At 54.0% G+C, this 12,909-nt stretch overlaps 3 protein-coding genes and 1 long non-coding RNA gene across 5 annotated transcripts; 3 read left to right on the top strand and 1 right to left on the bottom strand.

Moving 5' to 3' along the window:
* The first annotated feature begins 115 nt into the window (after positions 1-115).
* On the top strand, positions 116-3,761 carry LCAT (lecithin-cholesterol acyltransferase). The gene is made up of 6 exons (XM_066243845.1): positions 116-305; positions 1,048-1,204; positions 1,284-1,399; positions 1,491-1,586; positions 1,682-1,906; positions 3,165-3,761. The coding sequence occupies exons 1-6, from the start codon at positions 158-160 to the stop codon at positions 3,737-3,739; spliced, it is 1,317 nt and encodes a 438-aa protein (XP_066099942.1). The 5' UTR covers positions 116-157; the 3' UTR covers positions 3,740-3,761.
* LOC136313467 (uncharacterized) lies at positions 1,780-6,302 on the bottom strand. Its single transcript, XR_010727147.1, has 3 exons — positions 6,165-6,302; positions 4,898-4,950; positions 1,780-1,933 (listed from the first exon to the last, which is right to left on the bottom strand). It is a non-coding gene; the product is annotated as an uncharacterized lncRNA (long non-coding RNA).
* On the top strand, positions 5,389-7,959 carry PSMB10 (proteasome 20S subunit beta 10). Of its 2 annotated transcripts, XM_066243846.1 has the most exons (8): positions 5,393-5,576; positions 5,799-5,886; positions 5,976-6,073; positions 6,186-6,326; positions 6,598-6,713; positions 6,823-6,881; positions 7,512-7,663; positions 7,787-7,959. In XM_066243846.1, exons 1-8 carry the CDS (start codon positions 5,521-5,523, stop codon positions 7,896-7,898), a joined length of 822 nt encoding a protein of 273 aa, XP_066099943.1. In that variant the 5' UTR covers positions 5,393-5,520; the 3' UTR covers positions 7,899-7,959. The 2 variants fall into 2 exon arrangements, with proteins under 2 accessions (XP_066099944.1, XP_066099943.1); XM_066243847.1 differs by lacking the exon at positions 7,512-7,663 and having other exon boundaries at positions 5,389-5,576.
* A 2,782-nt stretch (positions 7,960-10,741) lies between these two features.
* On the top strand, positions 10,742-12,797 carry CTRL (chymotrypsin like). The gene is made up of 7 exons (XM_066242403.1): positions 10,742-10,897; positions 11,457-11,560; positions 11,652-11,731; positions 11,852-11,933; positions 12,098-12,278; positions 12,365-12,498; positions 12,585-12,797. Exons 1-7 carry the CDS (start codon positions 10,846-10,848, stop codon positions 12,744-12,746), a joined length of 795 nt encoding a protein of 264 aa, XP_066098500.1. The 5' UTR covers positions 10,742-10,845; the 3' UTR covers positions 12,747-12,797.
* Positions 12,798-12,909: the final 112 nt, after the last annotated feature.

Genomic DNA, 12,909 nt, shown 5'->3' with positions numbered 1-12,909 from the left:
CCGGCTCCAGTTCCAAGGCTTTGCCCCTTTCCCGCAATCTCTGGCCATCCCCATTGGCCAGTCTGTCCCACCCACTGGCCTCAGGGCCCCTCCCACCCCCACTCCAGATAAGGCCAGCCCAAGACTGCTTCACTGGGCAATAGGCACCAGGGCTGGAATGGGGCTGCCCGGCTCCCCATGGCAGTGGGTGCTGCTGCTGCTGCTGCTCCCCCCTGTCACCCCCTTCTGGCTCCTCAATGTGCTGTTCCCCCCGCAAACCACGCCCAAGGCTGAGCTCAGTAACCACACACGGCCCGTCATCCTCGGTAAGCCCCCACCAGGCCCCTGATGCACCAGGCCAGACCTTGGGGAGCGAGCCTGGGCCCCAGCCCCTGGCAGTCAACCCTGCCAACGTCCTTATGCCTCTGCATTAGTCCTGATACCCACCTCAGTGTTCGGAGAGGCCAAAGGCTTGTCCTACAGAGAAGTCAACCTCTTAACCTCTTCCCCTCCTACCACACCATTCCCATGTCTCTTAAGTTATCTACCCCAGGTGGGTGGAGTGGGGGGCGGTTATGTGTGTGCCTGAGGACTTGACTAGGGCATTACAAGCTGTGGTCAGCTGCAGCCACTGGACCCTGGGCCAAGCCCCACCACTCCTTCCTCAGCCCCTACCCTATCAAGGATAAGATGCTAAGCTCAGGAGAGCAGGAAAGGCCCATCAAGGCCTGCCCCCTACTGCTAGGCCCAGCTCTCCCCCAACCCATACCTATTTGTTCTTGCCGTGGACTTCGGCAGTAATAGAGAGCCAGGCTAGGTGTTTGCTTTGTGAGGGCAGAGGGCAGTGGCCTTGGCCTCTGCACTTTTCCTGCCTATGGGGAGTCTGGGCTTTGCACTGCTGGGGGTACAGGTTGTGGGGGGTGATTAGAAAGAGGATGTGTTCTTAGTCCCTAGGGGGTGAGGGTGTGGGAGATGAAAGCTGGTCACTGCGGTGGGGTGGAGGGGTTAGGCTGGGATAGGGATCATGGGGAAATCCGAGGAATCCAGAGTGAAGGCTAGTGCCTGCAGTGCCTGGCTGCCTGGGGAATCAGCTGGAAGCCAAGCTGGATAAACCAGATGTGGTGAACTGGATGTGCTACCGCAAAACAGAGGACTTCTTCACCATCTGGCTGGATCTCAATATGTTCCTACCCCTTGGGGTAGACTGCTGGATTGATAACACCAGGTATATGCCATCCCATCTGCCCCAGATCCCTCACCCTGCCCTTTGGTTGAGGGCCTGCTAAATGTCCCATTTCCCCCAGGGTTGTCTACAACCGTAGCTCTGGGCGTGTGTCAAACGCCCCTGGTGTACAGATCCGTGTCCCTGGCTTTGGCAAGACCTTCTCTGTTGAGTACCTTGACAAAAACAAGCTGGCAGGTGTGTGTACTGGGGGGAAGGCTGGGGCTCCAGGCTGTGGTGGGCCTGCAGGAGCCATGGCCAGAGTCCCAGTGCGGCTGCCTCCCTACAGGTTACATGCACACCCTGGTGCAGAATCTGGTCAACAATGGGTATGTGCGAGATGAGACGGTGCGGGCCGCCCCTTACGACTGGCGGCTGGAGCCCAGTGAGTGTCTCTGCGGGATGATGGGTTCAGGGCAGGGCAGGTGGCCCCTAACCCCCACTGCCCTGACTCCATCCATACCCCCCTCTGCCCCACAGGCCAGCAAGAGGAGTACTACCAGAAGCTCTCCGGGCTGGTGGAAGAGATGTATAATACTTATGGAAAGCCCGTATTCCTCATTGGGCACAGTCTTGGCTGCCTTCACCTGCTTTATTTCTTGCTGCGCCAGCCCCAGTCTTGGAAGGATCGCTTTATTGATGGCTTCATCTCTCTTGGGGCTCCATGGGGTGGCTCTATCAAGCCCTTGCTGATCTTGGCCTCAGGTGAGAGAACCTCTGATCACCTGCATCCTGTGGGGGGATTGAGAGGTGTAATGAAACTGATCGCGGGCCTGCCCTCACTCCCACTTCTCCCAGTGCCAGGCTGGAAGTGCTGTCTACCACCCCTGAGGCATAGCTCCTGTCACTGCCCCCCCCCCCCCAAGAGTAGTACGCTCACTACTAATGGCCTGGACCATTAGAGTGGCTCCTGCCAGAATCTGTCTTAGTGATGACAAAGGGAAAATTTAACAGAGGGAAGTGAACCGGAGCAGTCTGACTGCCACAGGTTCTTCCTGTGGCCTCAGGTTCTACCCAGCCAGCTTTCAGCTACCTTCTGCTCCCAGGAGCCCCTTTGCACGGGGATCTGCCCTACTGAAGAGAGATTTACCAAAGCCAGGGCTGGACTCTAGGAGCCCCTTCTACCCTTCCCTGAGGAATGGCATAGCTACCACCTGTAGAACACCCACTGCCTACTGGGCCCAGCCAACCTTGGTCTTCCTTTAGGGGCTCATGGTCAAGTGAGGGGAACCCTCCTCAGACTTCATCAGTTAGAGTCAAATAAAACATGGTCTCATTTCACCCTACTTGGAACACAGCTCTGACCCTGTACAGCAGACTAGACATGTGCCTAAGAAAACTGCCTGCATCATCTCCCCACCTTTTGCACATATACATCCATCCTCAGGAAAACCTCCCCTGCCCTCCTGAGGCTCCACAGCTCTGCCTCATACAGCATCAGGGCTTCTCGTTTAATAAGCACACATTAAGCACCTGCTAGGCTTGCTCTAGTCCAGGGGTTTTATACCTACCGCCCACTTTTGTATCTCTGTTAGTAGTAAAATTTTCTAACCGCCCACCGGTTCCACAGTAATGGTGATTTATAAAGTAGAGAAGTAACTTTACTTTATAAAATTTATAAAGCAGTTACAGCAAGTTAAAGCATATAATAGTTACTTTCTCAGTACTTTATATCAGATTTTCACTAAGTTTGGCAGAATAAATCTTTATAAAACAACTTACTATAGTTAAATCTATCTTTTTATTTATACTTTGGTTGCTCTGCTACCGCCCACCATGAAAGCTGGAATGCTCACTAGTGGGCGGTAGGGACCAGGTTGACTACCACTGCTCGTCTGTCATGGAGTCATAGGATTAGGCTGGGAGAAAATTTGAGCATACAGTTGAACTTGGGCTCAGCAACAAGTTGTGGGCTGGGAGACAGCCAGGCCTGCGTCCTGTCTACCTTGCTCCATGTCCACAGGTGACAACCAGGGCATCCCGATCATGTCCAGCATCAGGCTGAAACAGAAGCAACGCATAACGACAACATCCCCCTGGATGTTTCCCTCCAATCTGGTGTGGCCTGAGGACCATGTGTTCATCTCCACACCCAGCTTCAACTACACAGGCCGTGACTTCCAGCGCTTCTTTGCAGACCTGTACTTTGAGGAAGGCTGGTACATGTGGCTACAGTCACGTGACCTGCTGGCAGGCTTCCCAGCACCTGGTGTCGAAGTATACTGTCTGTATGGCATGGGTCTGCCCACACCCCACACCTACATTTTTGACCACGGCTTCCCCTACACAGACCCTGTGGATATGCTCTATGAAGACGGTGATGACACTGTGGCTACACGCAGCAGTGATCTCTGTGCCCAGTGGAAGGACCTCCAGCCACAGCCTGTGCACGTGCTGCCTCTGAATGGGACACAGCACCTCAACATGGTCTTCAGCAACCAGACACTAGAGCACATCAATGCCATCCTGCTGGGTACCTACCGACGGAGCACCTCTGAACCTCCAGCTTCCAGCCCAGGGCCCCTGCCCCATGAATAAAGATCATACTTTGCTTCTGTAAGCCTTGCTATGTGTTTGGGTTGAGAGGGAGGCATCAGGATTCACACACCAGGATTCATTCATCAGCAGCTGCAGGCCTGGTGCTTTGTGGAGTATAGGGCAAGATGGGCTTTGTTAAAACCCCATTGAACTAGGGGGTTGAACTAGGTACCCTGAGAAGTATAGCTTCCCATTCTCCTGCTTGAGCTTTTAAGGCAGCTTGCTTTTGTGCCTGCCTCTGCTCTGGGCATGGGGACTGGGGGCAGCTGCATACAGCTGTGGGATGGGGGCATCTGGAGCCAAGAGTTCAGGATGAGGAAGATCTGAGATGTCCTTCCCACCTTCTAAAAGGGCAGGTGAGACCCCCGCCACACACTCTAGACAGGGAGTGCTAGGTGGGTGAAAGAAATACAAGAGATTAGAATATGGGGGAGTGACAACCACTAATCAGATCATTCCACTAATGAAGGTTTAATTATTTTGACAGAGGCTGAGTCAGAGAGAGGGACAGATCGGGACAGGAAGGGTGAGATGAGAAGCATCAATTCTTTGTTGTGGTACCTTAGTTGTTCATTGATTGCTTTCTCATATGTGCCTTGACCGGGTGGTGCTACAGCAGAGCAAGTGACCCCTTGCTCAAGCCAGTGACCATGGGGTCATGTCTATGATCCCATGCTCAAGCCGGCGACCCCACGCTCAAGCCGGTGACCTCTGTGTCTCAACCTGACGCTCTCTCCACTGCACCACTGCCTGATCAGGCATGAAGGTTTAGTTATTAATGGAGATAACTAGTCTGAGAAAAGTTTAGGGAGCACAAGTGGCTGAGTGCTGTAGGTTAGGAAAGGCTTCCCAGAGGAAGGGGTGCCTCCACTGAGATCAGATGCATAAGGGTAACATGGGCCATTGTAAAGACTTGTGTTTGAGCAGAAGAGCAGCTGCAGCTGCTGAAGGGTTTAACCAGGGAGGTTGTACGATTTCTTCTCTGCAGGACAGAGCTGTAGGGGAAGGGGGACCAGGAAGTATGGGGAAACTGCGGAGGCCGGTGCAATAGCTAGGAGGATGCTAGCTAAAAATAAGGCAGTAGACAGGCAAAAGATGTGAATAAAGGGCCATCTGGGAGGTGAAATAAGGCTTGGCCATGGGTAGAAGCCAGCATACCTCTAAACCACTAGATGGACAGCCACCAGGCACCTCTTGAGGAAAGACAGCACCTGAGATAGAGAAGATGAAAGGAAAAAGCAGTGTCACCATCATCATGCAGAGAATTGAGCCTCCATGTTGAGATTTCCAGGGTAGGCAGCAAAGGAACAAAAGACAGGCATGAATTGGGTGGAGAGTGACAAAGGACAAAAGCCCATGCCTGATGCTGTGGGGAGACCTGTAATAATGCAAACAGGGGCCTGGCAAAAGGTCCAACAGCCTTATAGGGTGTGGGGATTTGAGATTACAGTTGGGATCAGAGGCAGACTAGGGGGCTCAGCCTTGAAGGGGGAGGAAGAGCTGAACAACGGACAAAAGGGAAGGATTTGTTTTTTTGTTCAGGACCTAACATGGAAAACCCGGCAAGGTACATCACCCCCTTCCCAAATTGTTTAGCATCAGAGGTGAAAATGAAAGACGAGATGCAAAACAGGCCAGCGTCCTCTGAGTTAAGGTGAAAGCGAAAGCAGGAAGAGTCAGACTTAGAGCCCTGCAGAAGTCTTCCGCCCTTCTCGCTCCCTGCTGGTCCCACTCCTCTAACCGTCGACCCCTAATCCCTGGACTGCCGTGACCGCCCCAAGATGCTGCAAACAGCGCTAGAGGCCCGAGGGGGCTTCTCTTTCGAGAACTGCCAGAGGTGAGGTGGAGGAGTGGTTGGTCCCGAGTTGCCTATGCTCCCCGTAAGGTCCTCCGGGAGTGGGAGCTCCAAGAGCCTTTATTACTGGTAGCGAAGGGCTGAGCAGTTAACATATAGTGGGCGATTAGGTTCCCAGGCTTACTCCGGGGGGTGAGAGAGTTGGGGGGACGTCATAGGAGTCCCAGAAGAACCGAAACATTGGCCACTCCACTCCGTTTCTAGAAACGCTTCCTTGGAACGCACCCTCCCGGGGCTCCGGGTCCCTCATGCACGCAAGACTGGCACCACCATCGCGGGCCTTGTGTTTCGAGTAAGCAGGGGGTTGGGACTGGGAGGCATAGAGGGGCGGCCGGGGATCCGACAGGCACTGAGCCAAAAGCCTCTTTTCCCCCTCCCCAGGACGGGGTCATCCTGGGAGCGGATACGCGGGCCACTAACGATTCAGTCGTAGCAGACAAAAACTGCGAGAAGATCCACTTCATCGCACCCAAAATCTAGTGAGAATCCCCTGCCCCGTTCTCCCACACAAGAACCATCTTTCTTCGGGTTCCCGCACCCTGTCCCCACATATCCTAGCCCCTCCCATACCGGCCCTCCCTTCGCCTTCAGCTGCTGTGGGGCTGGAGTAGCCGCGGACGCCGAGATGACCACGCGGATGGCGTCGTCCAACATGGAACTACACGCGCTATCCACAGGCCGCGAGCCACGCGTGGCCACGGTCACTCGCCTTCTACGCCAGAAGCTCTTCCGGTGCTGGGGCAGGGCTAAGACGACCCTGGGGCGGGGCCATTGAAGGATGGGCGGGGCTGAGAGGAGTTGGGACAGGGAAAAGGGCAGGGTGCCAGGTACCGGGAGACCGGAAGGGGCCAGCCCGGGAGGAATTGGGCAAAAGGAAGGAGCGGTGTCAGTCAATAGGTGCCGGACCACAGGAAGGGGCGGGCTCTGACCCAGGGGCGGTGTTGTAGGGGAGTGGGTCCAGGGTTTCCATGCTTTCAAATGACCATACCCACTCCGCGTTAAGGTACCAGGGCCACATTGGAGCGTCTCTGGTCGTGGGCGGTGTAGACGTGACAGGACCGCAGCTCTACAGTGTGCATCCCCATGGTTCCTATAGCCGTCTGCCCTTCACCGCCCTGGGTGAGCGCTTCTGCCGGTCCCCACGAACCCCGCCCCTGCGACCCTGGCCTTACGTTTGTTCTCCGTTGGGACGGCCCTGGCTTATCTTAGCTTCCCCTCCTGCCTGTAGGCTCCGGCCAGGACGCGGCCCTGGCCGTGCTGGAGGACCGGTTCCAGCCTAACATGACGGTGAGCGACACCTGTCAACTACGTGATCGTTAGTGGGAAGTGCACCTGGGAGTTGGGGGAACACAGAGGGACCCTGGTCTGAAAGCCAGGGAAGGCTTCTCAGAAGAGGTGACTGAGTGGAGAGTGGAGAGGGTAGAGGAGTGCTATTTTCCAACAGACTATCGTTATAGCTATAGTTTTGGACTGCTGGGAGAAATCAAAGCTCAGTAAGGGCTGTTTGGAGCTGAGGGAGGAAATGGCAGGTGGAGTCTGGTGTCTGGATTTTGTTTGGGTGGGGTGGAAATCGATGATGTATGTTGTTCCCTAAGCACCTAAGACCCAGAAGAGAAAGGCAGTGACCAGTGGATTAGGGGCCAAGACCACATTGATTGGGTGGATAAACCACTAGGAACAGAGCCACGAGTGAAAGTGACTCAGAAGTTTGTGAAGATGGGGGCAGTGGGGACAGAGGGTCTCTGGAGAGAGGGAGGCAGAGACCAGGGGAGGGAGATTTAGGGTCGAGATGGGGGTTCAGAAAGAGAGAGGAGTTTGGGTAAGTAGTCTAGGCTTCAAGATTAACAAAGTCCCCAGGCTGTAACCTGAGAGGGATACCAGAAGGGTCTATCAGGCCTCACACACATATTGCCACAGCTGGAGGCTGCACAGGAGCTGCTGGTGGAAGCCATCACTGCAGGAATCCTGGGTGACCTGGGCTCCGGGGGCAATGTGGATGCATGTGTGATCACAGGGACTGGTGCCAAAATGCTGCGGACACTGAGCTCACCCACAAAGCCCATAGAAAGGTGGGAGCAAGGGTGATGGGGAGCCAGAGGGGAAGATGGACTGTAACAGGGACGGTTGGGGGCTGCAAGAGAACAGGCCACACGATAGGCCCATACTGAGTGGCCATTTCTCCTCCTTCCCAGGCCCAGCATGTACCTTTTTGCTCCTGGGACTACAGCTGTCCTGTCCCAGACAGTGAAGCCACTGCCCCTGGAGCTGGTGGAGGAAACCGTGCAGACCATGGAAGTGGAGTGAAGTAGGCTGAGGCTTAGAGCTTGGAACAAGGGGCAATAAACAGAAAATAGAAACACCTGAACAGATGGCTATGTTGTTTTTGGGTAGAGGGTGCGAGCATCCAGCAGGACTCTATGGCTAAGGTATCGTCTCTGCAGGGACCAGTCCCTTCTACGGCTCCAGTGTCTGGTATAAGAGGTGCCCTTCTCCCATCACCATAGGTGACCACCCCCTCTAGAATCTTAGTTCTGGTAAGCACCAAAGGCTCGAGATGGAAAGCTCCCTTCTGACTCCACACCATAGAGGTCCCCTGCTACCCCCACACCTTGCTTTTTTGCTGTCTAGTCCAGTGGTCCCCAACCCCCAGGCCGCAGACCGGTACCAGTCCCAGTCCGTGGGCCATTTGGTACCCGTCCGCAGAGAAAGAATAAATAACTTACTTTTATTTATATTTAAGTCTGAACGATGTTTTATTTTTTAAAAATGACCAGATTCCCTGTTACATCCCTCTAAGACTCACTCTTGACGCTTGTCTTGTTCACGTGATACATTTATCCGTCCCACCCTAAAGGCCGGTCTGTGAAAATATTTTGACATTAAACCGGTCCGTGGCCCAAAAAAGGTTGGGGACCGCTGGTCTAGTCCATTGGGGACTGCTGTAAAACCCAAAATGCCCCAGATACTGACCCCATTTAGAAGCTCAGGACTCTCAGTAAAGTCCCCTCCCTAACCCCCAGGACTCCATAGATGGCTAACATGCTGATAGAGGACCTGCTCCCTGATTCCAAGGGCAAGTTCTCAGAGCTGTCCTCATGCCTGCTACACCTTTGGCTGCGAAAGCCTTCCCACAGCCAGATATACCTGAGGTGGTAACATGAAGCTGGGTTGTGAGTGGGGGCACTGACTCCAAGCTTTCTGGGCTAATAGGGGTCACAGCACTCATGTGGAGACAGATGATACAACACACGTATCCAACAAATACTTGCTGAGTGCCCACTAAGTGCCAGGCCCAGGTGCTGGGTGCTGGTAGCAGCATCTTGCCCTCAGAATGGCTGAGCTCCACTGGAACTTTGCAACTAACTGCCTAACTCAGGAGGTCCTACTCTAGGCTGGACAACCCTGGCCCGATTATGCTTTGTTCCCAACATTTTATTATGCATATTTTTAAAGATAAAACTATAATAGAAGAATTGCATCTATATACCCACCAGACTTGACAATTAGTACTTTTTTTATATCTGCTTTACCACATATCTATTCATCCATCCTTCTATTCAACCATTAACTTTTTTTTTTTTTTAAACAGAGACAGAGAGAGAGTCAGAGGGAAAGGGACAGACAGGAACAGAGAGAGATTAGAAGCATCAATCATCAGTTTTTCATTGCTACACCTTAGTTGTTCATTGATTGCTTTCTCATATGTGCCTTGACCGGAGGCTCCAGCAGACTGAGTGACCCCTTGCTCGAGCCAGCAACCTTGGGCTTAAGCTGGTGAGCTTTTTGCTCAAACCAGAAGAGCCTGTGGTCAAGCTGGTGACCTCGGGGTCTCAAACCTGGGTCCTCCGCATCTCAGTCCGACACTCTATTCACTGCACCACTGCCTGGTCAGGCTTAACTCGTATGTTCTTGAATTAGTCAAAACCCCCACACCCATAGAAGAAAGCCATCCTACTTACCCATTACAACTTTGCACACAGAGGCCTCATCTCTCCCTTGGTTCACTCTTGACAACAAATAGGCTGTAGATACCAAGGGCTTGCCCACATGAACCCCAAGGCATGGATGTTGCCAGAGATTCAATGACGGTCACCCTTATACAAGTATTCTCCATACAGAGTAGGGCAGTCACCAAGGGCGCACACCTTGCCCTCCTATGTGCCAGGCCTCTCCCAGGCATCATCTTAAGAGGGTGGTCTTGCTTGACCAGTTTTGAGCAACACTCACCATCTTGAGCCCAAGGTCGCTGGCTTGAGCAAGGGGTTACGAGGTCTGCTGTAGCCCCTCAGTCAAGGCATATATGAGAAAGCAATCAATGAACAACTAAGATGCCACAACGAAGAATTGATGCTTTTCATCTCTCTCCTTTCCTGTCTGTCCCTGTCTCTCTCTCTCTCTCTCTGTCACACACACACAAAGAAAAAAAGTGTGGTCTTTGGAGCCAGACAAATGAAAGTTTGGGTCCAACCACAGCTTGTGCTGGTGGGAGAGTCACCATCTGTGTGAGCAAACTGTGACTCCTGTTCTACAATGAGGAATCATTGAAATAGCTGTTAGAATTCACAATCTGGCCTGGCCTGGCCTGTGGTGACGCAGTGGATAAACTGTCGACCTGGAATGCTGGGGTCACCAGTTGGAAACCCCAGGCTTGCCCAGTCAAGGCACATATGAGAAGCAACTACTATTAAATTGATGCTTCCTGCTCTTTCCCCCACCCACTTTCTCTTTCTCCCCTCTCAAATCAATAAATAAACTCTTTAAAAAAAAAAAAATCACAACCTGCTAGAACCCCTGTCTGGGCCACATGACTGTGGCCTTCTACAGCAGAGCTAGTACAGCTTGGTCATTCCCTTCACCAGTCAACACTCCTGGGTGTTGAGCAGGCTTCTCTGAGTCTGATGCCCATGACAGGCCTGGGAGACTTTCCTGATCCCAGCCACCAGGTGGTCACCACAAACTTAATTTAACCATTAAGTCCTTAGGACCCAGTGCTCAGCATTTGGGATGTGAAGTGGTTTAGGTAGTCAGAGGCCAGGTTTTGTGGGGTGGAGATGAGAAACTCACACCTGAGTTCTTTCTGATAAGTCCAGGCCTGGATTAAGGACCTTAGCCTAGAGAGACCCTGTTCCAGAATAGAACGTGAGACAGAGCTGTGTCCATACAGCTGTCCTGGCCCCATGCCTGGGACTTCAGCCCAAGGACGAGGAAACCCATAAAGCTAGGCCCAGTTCTTAGGCTCCCACTTGCCACCATGATGCTGCTCAGCCTGACCCTTACCCTGATCCTGCTCGGCTCCTCCTGGGGTGAGTGGGCCTGGACCAGCCCTGATTCCCAGCACCAGCCCGGGCTTCCTGCCCAGGGAGTCAGGGAAGGAGCCAGACGGGCTGGAAGGGAAGCAGGTGGACAGAATGGGTAAAGCCTTGTGCCAAGGCTGCAAGGAAGCAAGAGAGATGGACAAGAGCTCAGGCCAGGCCCAGGCGCCAAGGTTTCAGAAGCTGAGAGGTGAAGGTTGGACATGTAGTTTAGGAAGAGCCATTTGGCTGCATGGAGGGGGTAGAGAGGCCAGGAGACTATCCCAGGGGTCAGGAAGACAAGTGACCTGGGCTGGAGGGTAAGGATGGAGTTAGGGAACAAGGGGGAGTAAGTTGGAGAGAGATGGGAGAGTAGACAGCACTTGTGGGCTGGTTGGGTGGGAATGACCAAGACTGTGCAGGTGCCCAGGAGCTCAGCGTGAGACGGAGTACTGATGAGCCCTCTCAATTTGGACCCCTCTGGGGTGCAGAGCTGGGAGCACCTGGGAGGAAGGAGGGGGAGAGGTGGGCTGGGGTGTGGAAAGCAGGTCCTCACCAGCTCAATGGCCAGGCTGCGGTGTTCCTGCCATTAAACCGGCACTGAGCTTCAGCCAGAGAATCGTCAATGGAGAGAATGCAGTGCCAGGCTCCTGGCCCTGGCAGGTGTCCCTGCAGGTACATGCACGCTGGGGGACGGGCAGGACCCAGGTGCTTCATGTCTAGGCAAAGCCTGAGTTCCCCTCCCACTTTTCACCCCTGACCCCAGGACAGGAATGGCTTCCACTTCTGTGGTGGTTCCCTCATCAGCGAGTACTGGGTAGTCACTGCTGCCCATTGCAATGTCATGTGAGTGCTTCCATTCCACCTGCCCTACCCCAGCCCACCTCTCCCACTTCCTTCCTCTTAGATGCCCCTCTCTTGTTGCTTTACCCTCCCTGTGGTTGCCTAACCCCGTTTTCACTGCAGCCCTGGCCGTCACTTTGTCGTTCTGGGCGAGTATGACCGATCATCCAGCGTCGAGCCTTTGCAAGTTCTGTCCATCTCGCGGGTGAGTACCTGGGCTGCAGACATGGGAAGAAGAGTGGGCAGTACAGGTGGGTGGCTCTGGGGAGGAGAAATCCAGGGCATGCCCTGGCCTAGCCTCCTCAGCACCCATCAACCATGGGCACCTGTGCTCACCCCATCCAACATGGCCTCTTCGTGGCTCCACAGGCCATCACACATCCATACTGGAATGCCCCCACCTTCAACAATGACCTGACGCTACTGAAGCTCGCTTCTCCAGCCAGGTACACAGCACGCATCTCACCAGTTTGCCTGGCTTCCCCAAATGAGGTGCTGCCAACAGGTCTCACGTGTGTCACCACTGGCTGGGGCCGCCTCAGTGGCACAGGTAGGAACTTGGGCCAAAGATCTGGGTAGGAGAGCTAGGGTGGGGACAAATCATTTAAGGCCTAACCACCCATTCCTGGCACACAGGCAATGTGACCCCAGCACGCCTGCAGCAGGTGGCCCTGCCCCTAGTCACTGTGAGAGAGTGCCAGCAGTACTGGGGCTCCCGTATTACCGACTCCATGATCTGTGCAGGTGGCGCAGGGGCCTCCTCATGTCAGGTGAGCACTGGCACCTGTCCTGTCCTCTACACTGTCCTTTGATACCCCCACACCCTAATGCTGACTCTTCCCCTTCCTCCCCTCAGGGTGACTCCGGAGGCCCTCTGGTCTGCCAGAGGGGGAATGTGTGGGTGCTTACAGGCATTGTCTCCTGGGGCACCGGCAACTGCAACGTGCGCGCACCTGCCATGTACACTCGGGTGAGCAAGTTCAGCAACTGGATCAACCAGGTCACAGCCCAAAGCTGAGCGTACACACAGGCCCCTCCACTCTTAATCCAATAAAGACCCCAGACTCTATCCTCTTGTGTCCTCTGATCTGTCCTCCTGGCTAAGGGTGGGAGGCAGGGGGGGTGTCATTTCCCACTCGGACTTTGTCTTCTGGCATGCAGGTTTTGAGGAGGCAGAATCT

Source organism: Saccopteryx bilineata, chromosome 9 (genome assembly GCF_036850765.1).
Source record: "Saccopteryx bilineata isolate mSacBil1 chromosome 9, mSacBil1_pri_phased_curated, whole genome shotgun sequence".
Classification (NCBI taxonomy): domain Eukaryota; kingdom Metazoa; phylum Chordata; class Mammalia; order Chiroptera; family Emballonuridae; genus Saccopteryx; species Saccopteryx bilineata.
This window is presented reverse-complemented; position numbering and strand designations above follow the sequence as displayed.

Bases quoted from the DNA above. Each gene is read 5' to 3' on its own strand.
- LCAT (XM_066243845.1), top strand. From the start codon at position 158: ATGGGGCTGCCCGGCTCCCCATGGCAGTGGGTGCTGCTGCTGCTGCTG. The intron at 306-1,047 runs GTAAGCCCCCAC...TAGTGCCTGCAG, and splicing joins CACACGGCCCGTCATCCTCG to TGCCTGGCTGCCTGGGGAAT. The intron at 1,907-3,164 runs GTGAGAGAACCT...CCATGTCCACAG, and splicing joins CTTGCTGATCTTGGCCTCAG to GTGACAACCAGGGCATCCCG.
- PSMB10 (XM_066243846.1), top strand. From the start codon at position 5,521: ATGCTGCAAACAGCGCTAGAGGCCCGAGGGGGCTTCTCTTTCGAGAAC. The intron at 6,327-6,597 runs GTGCTGGGGCAG...CTCCGCGTTAAG, and splicing joins CTACGCCAGAAGCTCTTCCG to GTACCAGGGCCACATTGGAG. The intron at 7,664-7,786 runs GTGGGAGCAAGG...CCTCCTTCCCAG, and splicing joins CCCACAAAGCCCATAGAAAG to GCCCAGCATGTACCTTTTTG.
- CTRL (XM_066242403.1), top strand. From the start codon at position 10,846: ATGATGCTGCTCAGCCTGACCCTTACCCTGATCCTGCTCGGCTCCTCC. The intron at 11,732-11,851 runs GTGAGTGCTTCC...TTTTCACTGCAG, and splicing joins GCTGCCCATTGCAATGTCAT to CCCTGGCCGTCACTTTGTCG. The intron at 11,934-12,097 runs GTGAGTACCTGG...GTGGCTCCACAG, and splicing joins AAGTTCTGTCCATCTCGCGG to GCCATCACACATCCATACTG.